This window comes from Microtus pennsylvanicus, chromosome 22, assembly GCF_037038515.1.
Source record: "Microtus pennsylvanicus isolate mMicPen1 chromosome 22, mMicPen1.hap1, whole genome shotgun sequence".
NCBI lineage: Eukaryota > Metazoa > Chordata > Mammalia > Rodentia > Cricetidae > Microtus > Microtus pennsylvanicus.
In genome coordinates this window covers 22,996,592-23,014,925 of record NC_134600.1, presented here as the reverse complement: position 1 = coordinate 23,014,925, position 18,334 = coordinate 22,996,592, and the positions used below count along the sequence as shown (strand labels likewise).

Below are 18,334 nucleotides of genomic sequence, written 5' to 3'. Positions count from 1 at the left end.
CAGAGGCAGGGCACAATGCAGTAAGGAGCTAAGGAAGGGCTGGGGTGGCCTAAGACATACTAACTTATGTACTGAAACTCATGTCTCCAGGTGGATCCACAGTCATCCATCTGGAGGCTGAATTTCACAGCTTGCCAAAACCCATTCTTGGGCAATCTGGCATTTAATATTTATACTCTGTGTATGTATCTATTTATAGCACAAGCTATGAAAATGAGAAAAAATCAAAACATGCGATCACAGGGCCTCACTGGATCTGTGCATTAAGACTATATGCTGGGTGATCTACCAATAACTAGAGTTCAATAAGAATCCCCAGGTTTCCCTGCTGTATGACCAACTCACAGTTGATACCCAGGGCTCTTCTTGGGTCAAATGCAAAGGGGCACGTGCTTAGCATGTGAGGGTTCTCAAGTCAGTAAGTCTGTAGAATGCTCTCAGCAGCAACTATACAACCCAACAGCACCTTCATTCTTCGAAGATGGCTTTATCCAAACCTTTCTTTGTCATACCTCATTGGCTATCTCTCCAAGCACTACCTCTCGGTGGCTGCAGAACCTGGATGGTTCAGAGAACTCTGATTTCCCACCTGCCTCAGGAACAGGCGAACTCATCCGAGCTTCAGGGTAAGCTTTATGGATAGCAACTAGTCACCCAGGATCCTCTTCCTTCCCAAAGTTGTTTGAGCAGGTAGACTGGCTCAGTTCTGGGCAAGAAAGTTGTATGTTTTGTTTAACAGCGTTGCTACACTTGCTCTCCCCAAAAGGCTGAGAATGTGGCAGGACACACAGGGCCTGCCCAGGTCTAAGCCAGATGAGGTCCCAGCTCTGAGAGGAGAAAGTGGACCAGATAAAGGAAATGGGACCCTGCCTTCAACGCATGGCTCTGCCTAGTCTCTGGAGACACAGTTATAATAGGGAAGAAACCTAATGAACAATATTCCACGTACGGCTCTTTTCTCACTGTTAGCTCAAAGCAGTATCAAAAGAAGCGATAGAAAAACAATTTCATAAAACAAATCAAAACACCACTTACTAAAACTAAAAAGTAATATCACATATAGAGATCTAGAAATTTTTGATACTCAAAAACAATGACAGTAAGCTTACTAAAGATTTAACAACAAAAAGCCCAATGTTTATACATATGTATGTATGTATGTATATATGTAAGTATGTATGTATGTATTTAAGGGTGTTTTGCTTTTGTTTTAGGCAGGATCTTACTATGTGTCTCTGGGTGGTGCAATGCTCACTATATAGCCTTAAACTTACAGCAATTCACCTGTGCCGGCCTCCCAAGTGCTAAGAGTATAGGAATGTATTTTTAGTCTTTACAGACAGTGTTTACAATGTAGCCCAGGCTGACCTGAAACTTTCAATCCCCCTGCCAGCCTCCCAAATAGAATTAGAGGAATATGCCACTAAGCCCACTTCAGGCATTAACACTTAGTCTCTAAGTGCCTGGAGTGATTTCTCACAGTGCTACTAGAACATTGTCTCCCAGCCCTGGACTTTATACAAGTACTTTCTCTGCTTAAAAAAAAAATAAATATCCCAGATAAATCTTACACAGCTTAAAACCCATGTGGGGAAATAAAATCAACTTTTTGTAAAGCTTTATCTGAAATCTTTTCTCAGGCAAAGCTTCATTTCTCCAGGTTGATGGCACAATAGCCACAGATTTTGTCACTGTGCACTGGGCGGTACCTATTCCCACGGTCAAGAGTGACCCGAACATGAGGATAGCGTCTCTGACCTAAAATGAACTTGACTATAGACCTCTGGTCAAATTTTAGAGTTATGGTGGAAACTCTAAATGGACATCAAATTGTTTACTAGTGAGCTTCAAGGCTACTTTCAGAATAGACCCTCCTGGAGGAGAGTTAGAACTAATGATTTAGAATTGGAGTATTTCCTTAAATTCACAGTCATCACTTGGTTATCTGTGATATGGAGTGGTGTTATTCTGAGATCTTAGAGCCATGTGGTTCAATTGATATGTGCAAGCCGATCTTTCCAGAGCAAAAATGTTTGTAATTCCTGTTGGCTCCGTGTTTCATTAGAATAAAGTCTGACTCTTCTTTCTTACTAAAATGACTGTGATATACAAATAATATAGCAAGTCACCATAAAAATCTAGAAGCCCATTTTCAGTAAAGAGTCAAACCAGTTGTCCCAGAAAGCAGTCTCTCTTGCTGTGTAAGAAGTACTTAACTGATGAGAACCCAGGACCTTAGTGGGCTCCTACTATGTTAGTTAGGACAATGCGAGGCTTACAAGGAATTAACCCTGCAGTTGGATATAAATGTTACCTAAATAAAAATCCCCAAGACCATTCTACCTTCAAAGTTTTAAAGGACAAGGAAAAAGAATGTAGTTTGGGGATGGATATAGAGATAATTAAAACAAAAGAGCTTCAAAGAAAATCATTGAAATGATTATCATATACTTCTTTTCTGAAAATAGCTAATAATTCACACTGCTGGGACAGGGTGTACAATACATCTGTCATACCAGCATTCAATGTCTGAAAAACATGTTTATATGTGAGAAAATACATAGAGTCGCGGTATGTGGTGACAGATTGATACAAACATAACATAACATAAAGAGAAAACAGTTTCAGAGACAAAGAGAGACTGCCTCTGGGAAGCAGTATCACTTGCACTAAGCATGCACCTTGAACCTTATTCTAAAACCCAATAACAACTAAAAAGCAAATACAGTTCTTTCAACATAGATCTTTTATTTAAAAAACATTTTATTCGTCCAATATATTTTGTTTTTTCAGGAGAAGTTTGGTTTGACTTTGGCTTTGGTAATACATTAATATCTTTGATTTTTGAGAAAAAGACTATTTACCAATGCTGGCCCTGAACTCACCAGATCAAGTGAACCTTCCTCCTTTGCTTCCCAAACAAATGGGAATAAAGGAGTTCACCACCAGAGGCCACTATCCAACCAAGGCCTTAGCAGCCATATCATAAAATTAAGTTACACTGACTATATCTAAGAAATCCAATTAATTATATCCAATAAAGTCCATGCTGTCCATCTATACTATATAATTGCTGATAATTTGCAGTATCAATCATTTGGCATCTTCTTGAAAGACAGCAGAGAACACTGATGATACAGTGTTCAATAAGTCCCCTAATCACTGTAAAAACTGAAAAGAGAACCTATTCGATTCTGCAAAGTCATTTAATTACAGTGTATGTTTCAATGTTTCACATTAAAAGTACTGAATCAATCTACCAACTACATTTTGAACTCATCTAATAACTGTGTGACACTAAAATATATACAGTAACAATTTCAAAATAAAAATAGTAGTTCTATGATAATTTCCTTGAAAACCTAACCACAGCCTTGCTTTTATTAAACAATTCAATATTTTTATTTACAAATTTAATAATATGCTTATAAGTATGCTATCATCTCCAGAGTTTCCTATTAATCAAATAGATAGTAATGCTTAAAATATCTATAAGTAATAGCTGCATTTTCTTTTGGTATATTTGTTTGTTTATTTATTTATTTGGGTTCTGTTGTTTTTGAGCGAGCAACTCTCTACAAAGTCATGCCTATCCTGGAACTCACTATATAGACCAGGCTGGCCTTGAACGCTCAGATATCCACCTGCCTCTACCTCCTGTGCCATCATGCCTGGCCCTGTTCTTTTTATTAGCACGTATTACTAGTATAAAGTAACAGGCTTTGCTATGGAATGCTATGGATGATATTCCCATTCTGTGAGACGTAGAATCTGGTTAGATAGCCCAGACAAACCTAAATCTACAACTCACCATTCTCTCACCTGTTTTCTGAGTGCTAGAACTATAGTCAGATGCCATTATTCCAGGCAGTAAGGCTACACTTCTGTAATAAATAAGAAAACAAAGTTTACATGAACCAATGATACAAAGACGTGCAGGGTACAGCACTCTGGGCCTCTCCCTCTCGTCCACACCCGAGAATTCTGTGTTACACACTCCATAAAAAAAAAAAAATGTTCGTCCTGATGACTCTAGTAAACCCTCAACCCATTCCTTCAGAAAAACTTCCCAGGACCTAACTTTAGTATTTGGTCTCCGTGGTCAACCACTCTCTGGTCATTAGCAGGCATTTCCAATGGTCTTTCCAGTGCCCCCAATCCAATTCTCTCTATTCTGGGCTTTGAAGCCAAAGGCAGTCCCACTAACAACCAAAGCCACCCTGTGTTGAGTTCAAGAAATCTCCTGCTTTTGAGAGAAAACTATACCTATACTTAAAAAAAATCCTAGAGTGGGGTTCACAATTTAAAAGTGAAACCCTTCAACATGATGATGATGATGATGATGATGATGATGATGATGATGATGATGATTTGGAGGAGGATAATGAAAGCAGGCCAGCAGTGCAGAACTACAATTCCACCCACTCGGAAGGATGAAGCAGGAGGTTTGGAGGAAATTTGAGGACAGCTGAGGTACATACCAAACCCCTATTCGAAAAAAAAAAAAACAGAAAAAAAGAAACAAACAAAAAAGGAAAAAAGCAGAAGAAATGAACTATGTTTCAGCTAAAACTAAAATATGTGAGGGCCACACAAAGTTCCTTAGGACAGTCTATCAATGGGAGACGCTTACCCTGTAAAAGTTTCAAAAGCTCTATATCTATTTCAAAGGAATAGTTTCATTATGAATCAAAGACACATAATAAAATCATAGCACTAAAAATATAGAACCCTTTCCAGACTTGCAACAGGCACAATACCAAAACCCTAGCCTTAGTAATTATTTATACTAGGCACAGCATTTGCAGAAAGAAACTCCTGCCATCCCACCAGTAAATCTCAAAAGTCCTCTAAAGGAAACAGTTCAGCAATTAAACAAGAAAGGTACCGTAAGACTCAAATATCTACTAAAAGAAAACTATAAAGTTGTGCATGAAAATGTCCCAAGTAACAAAAAGAATGAACTATACATAGACACAGCACACATGCACAGAGAGAGAGGATGAACTACACATAGACACAGCACACATGCACAGAGAGAGGATGAACTACACATAGACACAGCACACATGCACAGAGAGAGGATGAACTACACATAGACACAGCACACATGCACACAGAGAGAGAGGGTGAACTACACATAGACACAGCACACATGCACAGAGAGAGGGTGAACTACACATAGACACAGCACACATGCACAGAGAGAGAGAGGATGAACTACACATAGACACAGCACACATGCAGAGAGAGAGAGGGTGAACTACACATAGACACAGCACACATGCACAGAGAGGGAGGGTGAACTACACATAGACACAGCACACATGCAGAGAGAGAGAGGGTGAACTACACATAGACACAGCACACATGCACAGAGAGAGGGTGAACTACACATAGACACAGCACACATGCACAGAGAGAGAGGGTGAACTACACATAGACACAGCACACATGCACAGAGAGAGGATGAACTACACATAGACACAGCACACATGCACAGAGAGAGAGGGTGAACTACACATAGACACAGCACACATGCACACAGAGAGAGGGTGAACTACACATAGACACAGCACACATGCACAGAGAGAGGGTGAACTACACATAGACACAGCACACATGCACAGAGAGGGTGAACTACACATAGACACAGCACACACGCACAGAGAGAGAGGATGAACTACACATAGACACAGCACACATGCAGAGAGAGAGAAGGTGAACTACACATAGACACAGCACACATGCACAGAGAGAGGGTGAACTACACATAGACACAGCACACATGCACAGAGAGAGAGGATGAACTACACATAGACACAGCACACATGCACAGAGAGAGAGAGGATGAACTACACATAGACACAGCACACATGCACAGAGAGAGAGAGGGTGAACTACACATAGACACAGCACACATGCACAGAGAGAGAGAGAGGGTGAACTACACATAGACACAGCACACATGCACAGAGAGAGGATGAACTACACATAGACACAGCACACATGCACAGAGAGAGGGTGAACTACACATAGACACAGCACACATGCACAGAGAGAGGGTGAACTACACATAGACACAGCACACAAGCACAGAGAGAGGGATAGATGCATGCACACAAACCCCACACAGACGCATGCAAAGCAAAAACAAAAGACCTGGAATGAACTACTGCCACATGCTACATCCTACATGAACTGTTATTCCTGCCAATTGAAGGAAATAAGGCAAGGAACACACATCATACCCTTGGGGGGGGGATTTATAAAGAAAAAGTAAATTAGTTATTGACTAGGAGCTATAGACAGAAATGGAAATTAAATCTAAATGCGGAAAAGAACCTTATCAGAGGAATTCAGATGTTTTTTTATAACTGATTTACAGTGTATGGGCACAGTAGGAGACACCTGCAATCCCTGCACTGTGTAGGCAGAGGCAGGAGGATTACAAGTTAGAGGCCAACCAAGATTACAGAGCAAGTTTGAGACAGTCTGAGACAACCCTGTCTCCAAAAAAGAAAACAAACAAACAAACAAACCTTGGTTAACAATGACTACTATATCACTAGGTATACTTACTTTAAAAATCATTGAATAGTACATTTGAAATGAGTGAATTTTATGAACAATAAAATCCACCTTAAGATAATCATTATACTCACCTAAAGGCACTTCTATTACTTTAAGTGTTGTTATGATTAGACTAGCCCTGGTAAGTAATCACATTCTGCCCAGTGAGTACTACAGATAGTCTCATTACCAAAAGATATGAGACTAAATAAAGCTATTCAGAACTAAGCACAGACACATTCACAGTTACCCAAATTATTCTGATACAACACACACACACACACACACACACACACACACACACACACACACACACATTTCAATGTCTTTGTATTTTATCCTGAGCACTATAGGAAAGGATTTTCTGGGATCGACGTCTCTCCTTGATCTCGCTGTACAGTTCAGGCTGGCTGTGCACTTGGGATCTTCCTGCCTCAGCCCCTGCAGCACTGGGTTACAGGCATGCTTCACCAACTCCAGATCTCTGGGATCCTTTTTAAGACTGAAATACTTGACAAGTAAATTTTTGGTGTTTTATTAGGGTGCAAGGTTTGTGTTTTCCTTTTACTTAATTTTAAGCCAACTTTGGGAAATTATCTTTTTCCAAGTTGCCCTCTTTACAAGGGGACAATGAAGAGCATGGTGACAACCCTGCGTGTCAGTTTGTTTGCTTGTTGCAGGGGTGAGACACAGACCAAAAGCAACTTGAAGGGGGAAGGGTTCATTTGGCTTACACGTCCACGTCCCGGTCCATCACTGAGGGAGGCCAGGACCGGAACTGAAGCGCTCTAGTTTGTGTCAAGTTGACAAGAAATCAATAAAGAAATAACCAGCCCACCCTGTATGTCTTCAGAGACATCACTCTAAAATTTCAATATCCAATAACTGAAACTGAATTATCACAAGCCAATGAGGGAATAAGTCAATGATGCAACAGAGGATAAAGAAATCGATAACCCATGCTTTGCAACTTCTTTCTGTGGTCAAGGAGGCTCCAGATAGTGGGGCTCCTTTTTGTTTTTGACCTCATCTGATGACACATTGACTCCCAGTTTCACGGCCTTCAGCTGTCCTTCCTTCTCTCAACCATGCTAGGCTTATCTTGGCTTCACTTTTGCTGTTGGTCCTTCTGTTTGGGGGCCCCTTACATTTAATACCACCCTTCATATAGATGACATGTTCTAACAGTAACTGTTAACTATCACCTCCATCCCTATGTCAGAGCTCCGCTAACAATAAGGCCACTCTCTGACATTACCTTATTTAACAAGTTTATGGCCTTTCTGGCCAGAAGGCAAGCTCTTCAAAATTAAAGCATCTACTTTCTTCTGGTCTCCCAAGCTCTCAGGTTCCAGAAGAACCCTCAGCAATACCCAGGGGATTACAAATGTGTGTATATGTCTAGCTGCATGTATATACGCTAAGCATGTCTATATGTATATATGTACATGTCTGTAAATATACATGTGCATGCATGCTTCCGTACATATGTAAAATGAAAATAAGAATCTTAAGTTTTTCAACAAAGATTTGTCTTCTACACAATAGTAAATGTATATATAAATAAGTATTCAAATAATGAATCACTAGAAGAGCAAAATAGTCATTGATTGATTTACTAATAACAGTGAAAGGTCTGCTATTTATTATTATCATAAAACATCATCATTTAATTATACTCTTATCCTCAGCATTTATTTTAATCATCGGCATTAACTACTTTATAAGTGGAGCATAGTCAAATAAATGAGGACTTGCAGAACTAGCTTTTGGGTCCAGTTGAATTCATATCCTGCCTTTTATCTACCAGGACTCTGATTTTCCCAGAAATTCAAGGTCCCAGTGGAAAGCAGGCAAAGGTGATGAAATGTCAGGTGAGTCCCCCAAATAAAAGACTGCACTTGCCCATTTCAACAGAACCTGAACCTAAGTGCTCTTTCCCTGACCTTGCCTCAGCCTCCCCATTCCCACCCACACCACCTCCCATTCTGCATGGTTAGCCCACATGCTGAGTTCTGGGTGCCATCCCCCACTGTGAAACAGGGAATAAAAAGATTGGAATAAGAATCACAGAGTAACAGAAAAATTATTTTGATGTTATAGAAATAAAAAAAGGGAGATGATCCACAATAAATAAAGAGATAAGAAAGCACTCTATTCTGACAGGTTTGACAGGTTTGACAGGTGACCCTCATTAAAGCTCAGGGAGCTGAAGAGAAAACCTTCCCACTACCCTTGCCCCTCCCTGAGGCATTTAATTATTCGCTTACTAAATAACAACAGAGTAGCTCACAGGAAAAGATGTGGGCTGAGTAGCTCAGATAATATGATTAGAATACCTGTGGAGCCCTCTTCTTTCAAAGGAATGTTTCACAGTAAAATACAGCACCCTCTGCTGACCTTTGGAAGGTTCCGTGTAGCCTCAGAACCAATATGAGCAGAGCAAATAATACATTTGGTGTTATTAATGTATCTGTCCTAAGAGTGAAATTTCATAGCCATGACCCATGAAGGAAACTACCTCCCACACTTAATAACTGACAAAGCAGGAACTGGCTGTACTGCTCGCTTTTAGCCTTTCTGTATTTTTAAACCCCTTCCACAGAACTACAGCCCAAAGGGTGAATGAACTCTTGTATAATCTGGTTATAGAAAATCTGCTTTGCTGAATATTTTGAAGGAATGTTATGTAATAAGTCATTTTCTTCAATTCCCATCTCAAAATAAGTATCATTGGATCTATTCTGCAACTGATATCCAGCTACATACAGACTTAATTATCCCTTAGTTAAAAATAATTTTTTGACTTGTTCCACAGGCCTAGAATTGCTTTATGAGAGAGCAGTCCAAAGTTTTTCAAAGCATATTCAATTTCCACCTTCCTTCTTCCTAAACCAATAGAGCCATAAAGGTAAGTCAAACCAAAAGCATTAAATTGCACAAGAAAAAAAAATCTACATAAAAATGAAAAAGAGGGGCTGGAGGAATGGCTCAGTGGTTGGGAGCATTGCCTGTTCTTCCAAAGGTCCTGAGTTCAATTCCCAGCAACCACATGGTGGCTCACAACCATCTGTAGGGAGGTCTGGCGCCCTCTTCTGGCCTTCAGGCATATACACAGACAGAGTATTGTATACATAATAAATAAATATAAAAAAAAAAAACCCAAAACTCATTCCTGAGCTGGAGAGTGGCTCAGCTAAAAAAAAAAAAAAAAATGAAAAAGAAAAAACTATCACATTATTGTGGTTTTTTTTAGCATAAAGAAGATAGTTACTAACAAACGTTACACCCTACTACAAACACATGTAACTTCATGTCTACTGTTGCTCTATTCGCACTGGCTAGAGAATAAAATCAACCTCGACGACTACCAAGAGATGAAGAGGCAAGAAAAATATGGCACACATACACAACATTACTAGGTTGTAAAAAAAAAAAATTAAGTCATAAAATTTGCATATATACATGGAACAAGAAAAAAATGTACTGAATAAGGTAACTCGGGCTCAGGAGGATAAATACTGTTTTCTCTCATACACAGATCCTTGCTGATGGTCCTGGCAGAGGAGCCGCAGGTGGCAATGGAAGTTCAAGGTGTTATCCCACCAGGAGGAAATTCTCTGATGGGTCAATCTCAGTTAGGCAAGGCCACAGACCCCAGAATGTCTTTTGTTTCTCCTGTGCCTTTACATGTTTGCTGATATCATCTTTCTCTGGTATCTTGCATGGTGTGAGTGGATGTGGGGAGACCCTCACTGCCTGTAATGTGGTGTGTTTATCTTATTGGAAACATCCCGATCTACTGAGCATTTTTATCTAATAGATCATCAAGAAGATGACTCTTCCCTAAGCTGTAACTGTCTAATTGATAATAATGTTTGCTTATACAGACCTTTGATGGAGAAAATAAATATAAGGAAATGTAACATGGCCAGGGCCTATGAGTGTCACCTAAGGAGCTGCATGGGCTATCTCAAGTTAATGACTAAGAAAGCATTGAGTCCCACAAGCCAGGCTGGTTCTAATTCTCTTAAGGCTGAAAGAGGCAGTCACAGGTTTGGTGTGCATCATTAGCTGAAACAAAGCTTTAAAATAACTTCAGGTTAGACCAGATGTTTTGATAATAGCTTTGAGATGAAAAATCCCAGAAAACAATCTAAAAAGTTCACAAGGAAACATAGCTGAGGTCAAACATACAAAGCAACCCAGTTGTTACTAGCTGATGTACTTTCCGTGCTAGGGTTGGCTGATGATCAAAGGTAATGATTAATTCCTTATACCCATCTCTGCCCTCAATCTCCTGGTATTAAAAAAAAGGTAAACTATTGGTGAATGAGTATGTACCCTAAAGATTTAAAGTAGTGCTGACAGATTCTTTTTAATATATAAAAGTTTAAGCTTGTGATTCATGTAAGTTTCGTTATAAGATTATCTTTCAATATAAGTAATAAAGTAATTGGCCCTTTCTTTGTAACTGCAGAGTGCTGCCTGCCAGTAAGAGAACTGACTGAGAAGACTACATTGTTTGCCCACACGATTGATCTACAGCAAGTGGCTTGGGTATGAATGTACATAGGTTCTTGGAATAATTTGTTTTTCGTATGTAGTATGTAAAGTGTTTCGTCATAGAAGGGACATGGAAAACATGCTGTTTTTCGCTTGTATTCATTCACTTGAAAAACAGAATGTAACAACATTGTAATTCCTATGCTGCCTGAAAAACTTGCTGGAGGTATATAAGCTGTAGAAGATATACAGTATATAATAGAAAGACTAGAGGATTCAGAGAAGAATAGAGACTAAAGAAGGAAACCCTTGAGAGAGTGTGAGTGTCCTTTTCCCTAACCCCCTCAGACAGAATAGTCTAGTATCACTGATGCGGCGGGTTTCTTTCGGGCCCTGTGCTGTCTGGAGGCCGGCTGCCCAGAATCTGATATATCCTACCTTCAAATGTTCTCTTTTGTATGTTTAACTTGGAGCACAAGTGGAAGCCAGGAAAAGAGACAGAGGTCTTTGAGAGGATGCTTACGAGACAGGAGATGGGAGATTACAAGTAAAACTAAAATAGGGAAGTTGAATACTCAGGGCAGGAAGAGAGGAAGTGGGACTATAGGGAAAATCAGGAGTAGAGGGAGAGGTAACCCAAAGGAGGGGTGTAGGAGGAGGCCACTTGTTCGTCCTGGCCACCCAGAACCAATATAATCACACAGAAACTATATTAATTAAAACACTGCTTGGCCCACTAGCTCTAGCTTCTTATTTGGCTAACTCTTACATCTTTTTTTTTTTTTTTTTTTTGGTTTTTTCGATACAGGGTTTCTCTGTAGCTTTGGTGCCTATCCCGGAACTAGCTCTTGTAGACCAGGCTGGCCTCAAACTCACAGAGATCCGCCTGCCTATGCTTCCCGAGTGCTGGGATTAAAGGCGTGCGCCACCACCGCCCGGCTAACTCTTACATCTTAATTAGCCCATTTCTAGTAATCTGTGCATCACCATGAGGTTGTGGCCTACCAGCAAAGTTTCAGCACATTTATCTCCAGTGATGGCTCCATGGCAGCTCCCTGACTCCACCCTTCTTTCTCCCAGCATTTAGTTCTATCTTCCCCTTCTACCTAAGCTCTGCCCTGCTATAGGTCAAAAGCAGTTTCTTTATACATTAATGGTAATCACTGCATACAGAGGAAAATCCCACATCAGAGGGGTAGATTAAAAACTCTACAGAAGTTGACTATCTCACAACTCAGCTAAAAGATAATAATTAGAGGGATAGAAGAACACATGTTAAGTGAATAATGGCTGCTGGGTGGACAGTCTTGGGAGTTAATGAATTTTATATAGGGATGAGGCCTGTGGCGTGGATTAAGCAAAACTAAGGATATATGAAAAATCCCATGGAAACCTACTAGTTAGTAAGCTAGTTTCAAAATACAAGTTTAAAAAAAAAAGAGTTAAACTTATACAGCCACTTTGGAAATCAGTATGACGGTTTCTCAGAAAATTGGGAATCAACCTACCTCAAACCCAGCAATGACACTCTTGGGCATATACCCAAAGAATGTTAATTACATTATAAGGACATCTGCTCAACTATGTTCATAGCACCATTATTGGTAATAGCCAGAACTGGAAACAACTTAGACGCCCCTCAACTGAAGAATGGATAAAAAAAATGTGGTACATTTAGCCAGGTGGTGGTGGTATACACCTTTAATCCCAGCACTTGGGAGGCAGAGGCAGGCGGATCTCTGTGAGTTTGAGGCCAGCCTTGTCTACAAAGCTAGTTCCAGGACAGGCTCCAAGGCAACACAGAGAAATCCTGTCTTGAAAAACAAACAAAAAAGCAAACAAAAGAAAGAAAGAAAATGTGGTACATTTAAACATTGGAGTACTTACTACACAGTGATAAAAAGCAATGACATCTTGGAATTTTATGCAAATGGACGGAACTAGAAAAGAACATCCTGAGTAAGGTAACCCAGACCCAATAAGATAAACATAGTATGTATTCACTCATAAGTGGATATTGGATGTAAAGCAAAAGATGAGTCCCCAGAGAAGCTAGCTAACAAGGAGGACCCTAAGAGAGACATACATGAACTCCCTCTGGGAAGGGGAAATAGACAATATCTCCTGAGAAAATTGGGAGCATGGGGGTGGGGAAAGTAGGGGAGCAGAACAGGAGGAGGAGGGGAGGGGGGAGACAAACCTGAGGGAACAGGATAGTAGAGATGAAGGACAGAAGGAGATCAAGGAAAGAGATATCTTCATTGAGGGAGCCATTACAGGGCTAGCAAGAAACCTAGCACTAGAGAAATTTCCAGGAATCCACAAGGATGACCCCAGATAAGACTCTAAGCAATCGAGGAGAGGGTACCTGAACTGGCCTTGCACTGTAGTCAGATTGATAACTATCTTAAATGCCATCTTAGAACCTTCATCCAGCAACTGATGGAAGCAGATGCAGAGAACCACAGTGGAGCACTGGGCTGAGCTCCCGAAGTCCAGCCAAAGAGAGGGTGGAGCGATAATATGAGCAAAGGGGTCAAGACCATGATGGGCATACCCACGTAAACAGCTGACCTGAGCTAATGGGAACTCACCAACTCCAGCCTGACATCAGGGGAAACAGCAAAGGACCAAACCAGGCCCTCTGAATGTGGGTGACAGTTGTATGACTGGGGCAGACTGAGGGGCCACTGGCAGTGAGACCAGGATTTACCCTTACTGTTTACTCTGGCTGTTTGAAACCCATTCTCTTTGGAGGGATACCTTGCTCAGCCTAGATATAGTGGGGAGGGCTTTGGTACTCTCTCAAACAATGTGCAAGACTTCGGTGACTTCCTATGGGAAAACTTACCCTCTCTGAGGACTGAATAGGGGGTGGGGTGAGGGGGAAGGTGGAGGGAGCAGGAAAAGGGGAGGGAATGGGAACTGGGATTGGTATAGGAAAATGAGAAAAGATAGTTTTTTAAATAAATAAATAAAAATGGAATACAATTAGCTTGGTGACTGCATGGGCTATTAAATAAAAGTCGCAGTGCAAGGCATGGGATTCCTCCCTACAAGTTATTGGTCAGGGAGATCCCAGAGGTCTGAAAAACGACCAGACTATGGTCATGCCCTTGGTTATTATCATCTAATTATGATCTTATCCTCACCACTTACGAGGATTTACTAGATGCTGAGACCATATTGGTGAAAGCAACACATCCTTTGGCTGTCGCACATAGAGAAGCTGTTAATCAAAACATGCACAAGAAAGTTCCTCCCGGATGGCCAGCTTACACAATGTTGGAAGATGCCATGCAGGCTGGTGGGGGAGAAAATGCACCAACGGTCTTACCCAGGGCTGGACTATGCATGCTGCAGTCCCAACCTGCCAGGCACGGTGTACTCAATGGTGCAAAAGTGGCATAGCTGTTATGGGAGAAGGAATAACTTTCTAACTGGATTTCCAGTCTGCTCCACAAAGTGAAATTTCTTTTCTGGTTCTGTGATCCTGGTCAAAAGTCCATAGCTGGGAGGCAAGGGGTCCTGAGAAGAACCCTCTACTTATATTTTGCTAAATAGTCCTTGTACTAAAGTGCTTTCTAAATATTTGTGTTAAAACCCTGGCTGCTCTTAACTTTGGTCATAGAAGCTTCTTTTTCAATGGTCAGCAGTCAACAGAAAGATGCATGTGCCAGGTCAGTGCTGAGAACATGGGACGGAGTGACCAGTCCTAAACAGGATGTCTACATTACTATCCCCACCCCTCCAGATACATGCACTCAATAGGAAGATGCATGTGCCCGGTCAGTGCTGAGAACATGGGACGGAGTGGCCAGTCCTAAACAGGATGTCTACATTACCATCCCCCACCTCTCCATACACATACACTCAATAGGAAGATGCATGTGCCCGGTCAATGCTGAGAACATGGGACGGAGTGGCCAGTCCTAAACAGGATGTCTACATTACTATCCCCCACCCCTCCAGATACATGCACTCAATAGGAAGATGCATGTGCCCGGTCAGTGCTGAGAACATGGGACGGAGTGGCCAGTCCTAAACAGGATGTCTACATTACTATCCCCACCCCTCTATACACATACACTCAATAGGAAGATGCATGTGCCCGGTCAGTGCTGAGAACATGGGACGGAGTGGCCAGTCCTAAACAGGATGTCTACGTTACTATCCCCACCCCTCCATACACATACAGTCAATAGGAAGATGCATGCTCGGTCAGTGCTGAGAACATGGGATGGAGTGGACAGTCCTAAACAGGATGTCTACATTACCATCCCCACCCCTCTATACACATACACTCAATAGGAAGATGCATGTGCCCGGTCAGTGCTGAGAACATGGGATGGAGTGACCAGTCCTAAACAGGATGTCTACATTACTATCCCCCACCCCTCCAGATACATGCACTCAGGGAACATCTTGGAAGATGAGGTAGAAAGAAGTAAGTGCTGGAACATGGGGAAGAACACGGAGAGATGATATCCTCTAGACTGTAGTGGTTTGAATAAGAATGAATAAGAATGGCTCACACATTGAAATGTTTAGTCCCCAGGGAGTGGCACCATTTGAGAAGGATTAGAAGATGTGTGTCTCTGTTGAATGAAATGCGTCACTAGAGATGGGCTTGGGAGTCTCGGAAAGCTCAAAGCAGACCAGGCATTCTCTCTATTCTCTCTGCCTGCTGCCTGCAGATTAGGATGTAGAAATCTCAGCTACCTCTCCAGCATCAAGTACGCTTGCCTGATGCCATGCTCCTCACCATGATGATAATGGGCTCAACATCTGGAACCGCAGTCAGCCCCCAATTCAATGGTTCCTTTTGTAAGATCTGCTTTGGTCATGGTGTCTCTTCACAACAACAGAACAGTGACAAGATGTAGGCCTGGCATAGATATTTTACCCATGAGCTCTCAACATTCCAGCATAGGCACTGTAGGTGATTATTAAACAGTTATTGGTAGTTAATAGTTGCTGAGGCAGGACAAACTTTTTTGAGATGTGGCCACTGGAAGGATTTCTAGGTTCCAGTGGGTGGCCCCATATATATATATGGATAGTACTAGCTGGATTTAGTGGATAAAAAGTTGGGAAAAGAGTGTGTTGAGGTACTATGAGGAATATAGAGGGAGTAGGTATGGAAAACCAAATTAATATGACCATATTTCATTGAACACATGAATGAAATTCAAGAAAAAAAATTAAAGAAAATAGCTACCCACCACCAACATTGAGTAAAGATCTCAGGCCAAAAAGAAAATGTCTAACAATTTCATAACAATATCTTTTTTTTTAAAAAAAACCTACTTTTCTCTCAGTATTGTAACCACGTTATTCATGTTCTGATAAATATGGCCATATGAGTTTCTTCCTCAGAAAATGAAAGTTTTTGCACCAGAATTCTTTTAAGAACATGAGGAAGTTGGACCCGGCCTGGAACAATAGCTCAGCAAGCAAAGGTGCCTGCCAGCCAGCTGAGGATCTGATGTGGATTGATGGGACCCACACGGGGAGAACCAGCTTCCACTAGTTGTCCTCTGACCTCCACACAAGCACTGCAGCAGGCATCTGGGAGGAAGTGCACACATGTGTGCACACTGAATAGATCCCAAGGAATGACATCTGAGGCTGTCCATTATCCTCCACACCCAGACGCACACCGTGTACACATGAGCATGAACACACACATACAGAAACAGAAAGGACTTTTACTGCCTTAAGTATATCTTCATAATCTATCATTCATAGAAAGCGCAAGTCATACAGATTCTTATGCAAAATGCTGGAAGAACTCCTATCTTCTATTATATATTAGTAAAAGTTAGGTATCTACTAAAGCTATTCAATTTCGAATGCACATTTATTTCTTATTATTACCAACATTAACACCTTGAAGTCACTAGATAGCATAATTACAGTGAAGACAACTTGGCAAGCACTTACTGGTTTAGCCGGACATCAAGAATGAACGAGGTTCCAAAGGCATCCACCTGGAAGCTTGCCTTGTCCACATGAGTCAACTGCAATATCAAAAAGGTAGAGCTTATTTATAGTCAGCGGTGGTGATTTCTTATGTGAGTATTTCTTATGGTCATCCTGAAAGGCTCATCATATCACAAATAAGAAAGCAATTCAACAAGGAGGATAAATGATAGCACAGCAAAACAAAATTGTGTGCCTTCTTGGAAACCAGGCAGTCACCAATCCAAAGTTCATTACCATCCAGTCAAGGAGACAAGGACACTACTTTTCTGCTTTTTCTCATCTTGAAACACTGCATATCCAACTTTACTTCAGTAAACTTCCTCCCTAATTGTTGTGGAATAATCCTCTGTACACTGTAAAGATTCGTCACTCTGATTGGTTTAAAGTAGTTAGACAGGAAGTATGGGAGGGACAGAGGACTCTGGAAGAAAGAAGGCAGAGTAAGAGGAGTCATCAGCCAGACACAAAGGAAGCAAGTTGTGTACAGAACGAGGTAATAAGCCATGAGACAAGTCATAGAAGTTAGATAAGAAATATGCGCAAATTTAAAAGTAAGAGCTAGTTAGTAATAAGCCTAAGCTATTGTCAAATCATGTATACTTAATATTAAGTCTGGATATTTAGGAACAGTTGCCAAGGCGCAGAGAAACTCTGCCTACAAATGGCACCCAAACGTTCAGCAACCACAACCACATAAAACCTGAGAGAGCTTGGGAAAGGGTTCTAGACACACAGAAATGGAGTCAAGAGCCATTTCCTAGTCTCACATCTCTGACGCTGGCCACAATACTGGGATGTGTCTCCTGGTTGCTGCCTGCAGACCTGAGCAGCCAGTGTCTGATGAGCTAAGCTAAGTGATGGGTTCCTGCCAGCCAGAAACAGTACAGAAAAGCATCTCCTGGCAGCCATTTGTGGGGGGGGGCAAGCTCCAAAGCAGAGGTGGAAATCGTAGCCATGCCAGTTAGCAGTCTACAGGCTCATGTGGTCCGAAAGAGATTACAGATACTCAATAAAGACAGATTCAGACAAAAAAAAAAAAAACCTCTGAACCAGTTACAGTGTGTTTAAAAATATACATCATAGGCTTGAGAGAGAGAAGAGAAAGAGTATATACAGTTTTAGATTGAAAATATAGTTTTAAAATAATAACGTCCTTAAAAGGGAAGAGTAATAAAAAATATAAGTCACATAAAGATGGAAAATACAGAGATTCTGTAAGTTATTGTGCTCTCTTTAGATCTTCTGATTGCTAATGGAAAAACAACAG

General features: G+C 41.1%; 1 protein-coding gene across 16 annotated transcripts in view; it reads right to left on the bottom strand.

Annotated features, from left to right (window-relative positions):
- Positions 1 to 18,334, bottom strand: part of Adam22 (ADAM metallopeptidase domain 22) — a 209,830-nt gene that overhangs the window by 159,807 nt on the left and 31,689 nt on the right. For all 16 annotated transcript variants that reach the window (XM_075956471.1, XM_075956475.1, XM_075956478.1 and 13 more), the window contains exon 3: positions 17,026 to 17,102. In XM_075956471.1, the coding sequence (XP_075812586.1) occupies positions 17,026 to 17,102 (77 nt within the window). The remainder of the gene's footprint in view (positions 1 to 17,025; positions 17,103 to 18,334) is intronic.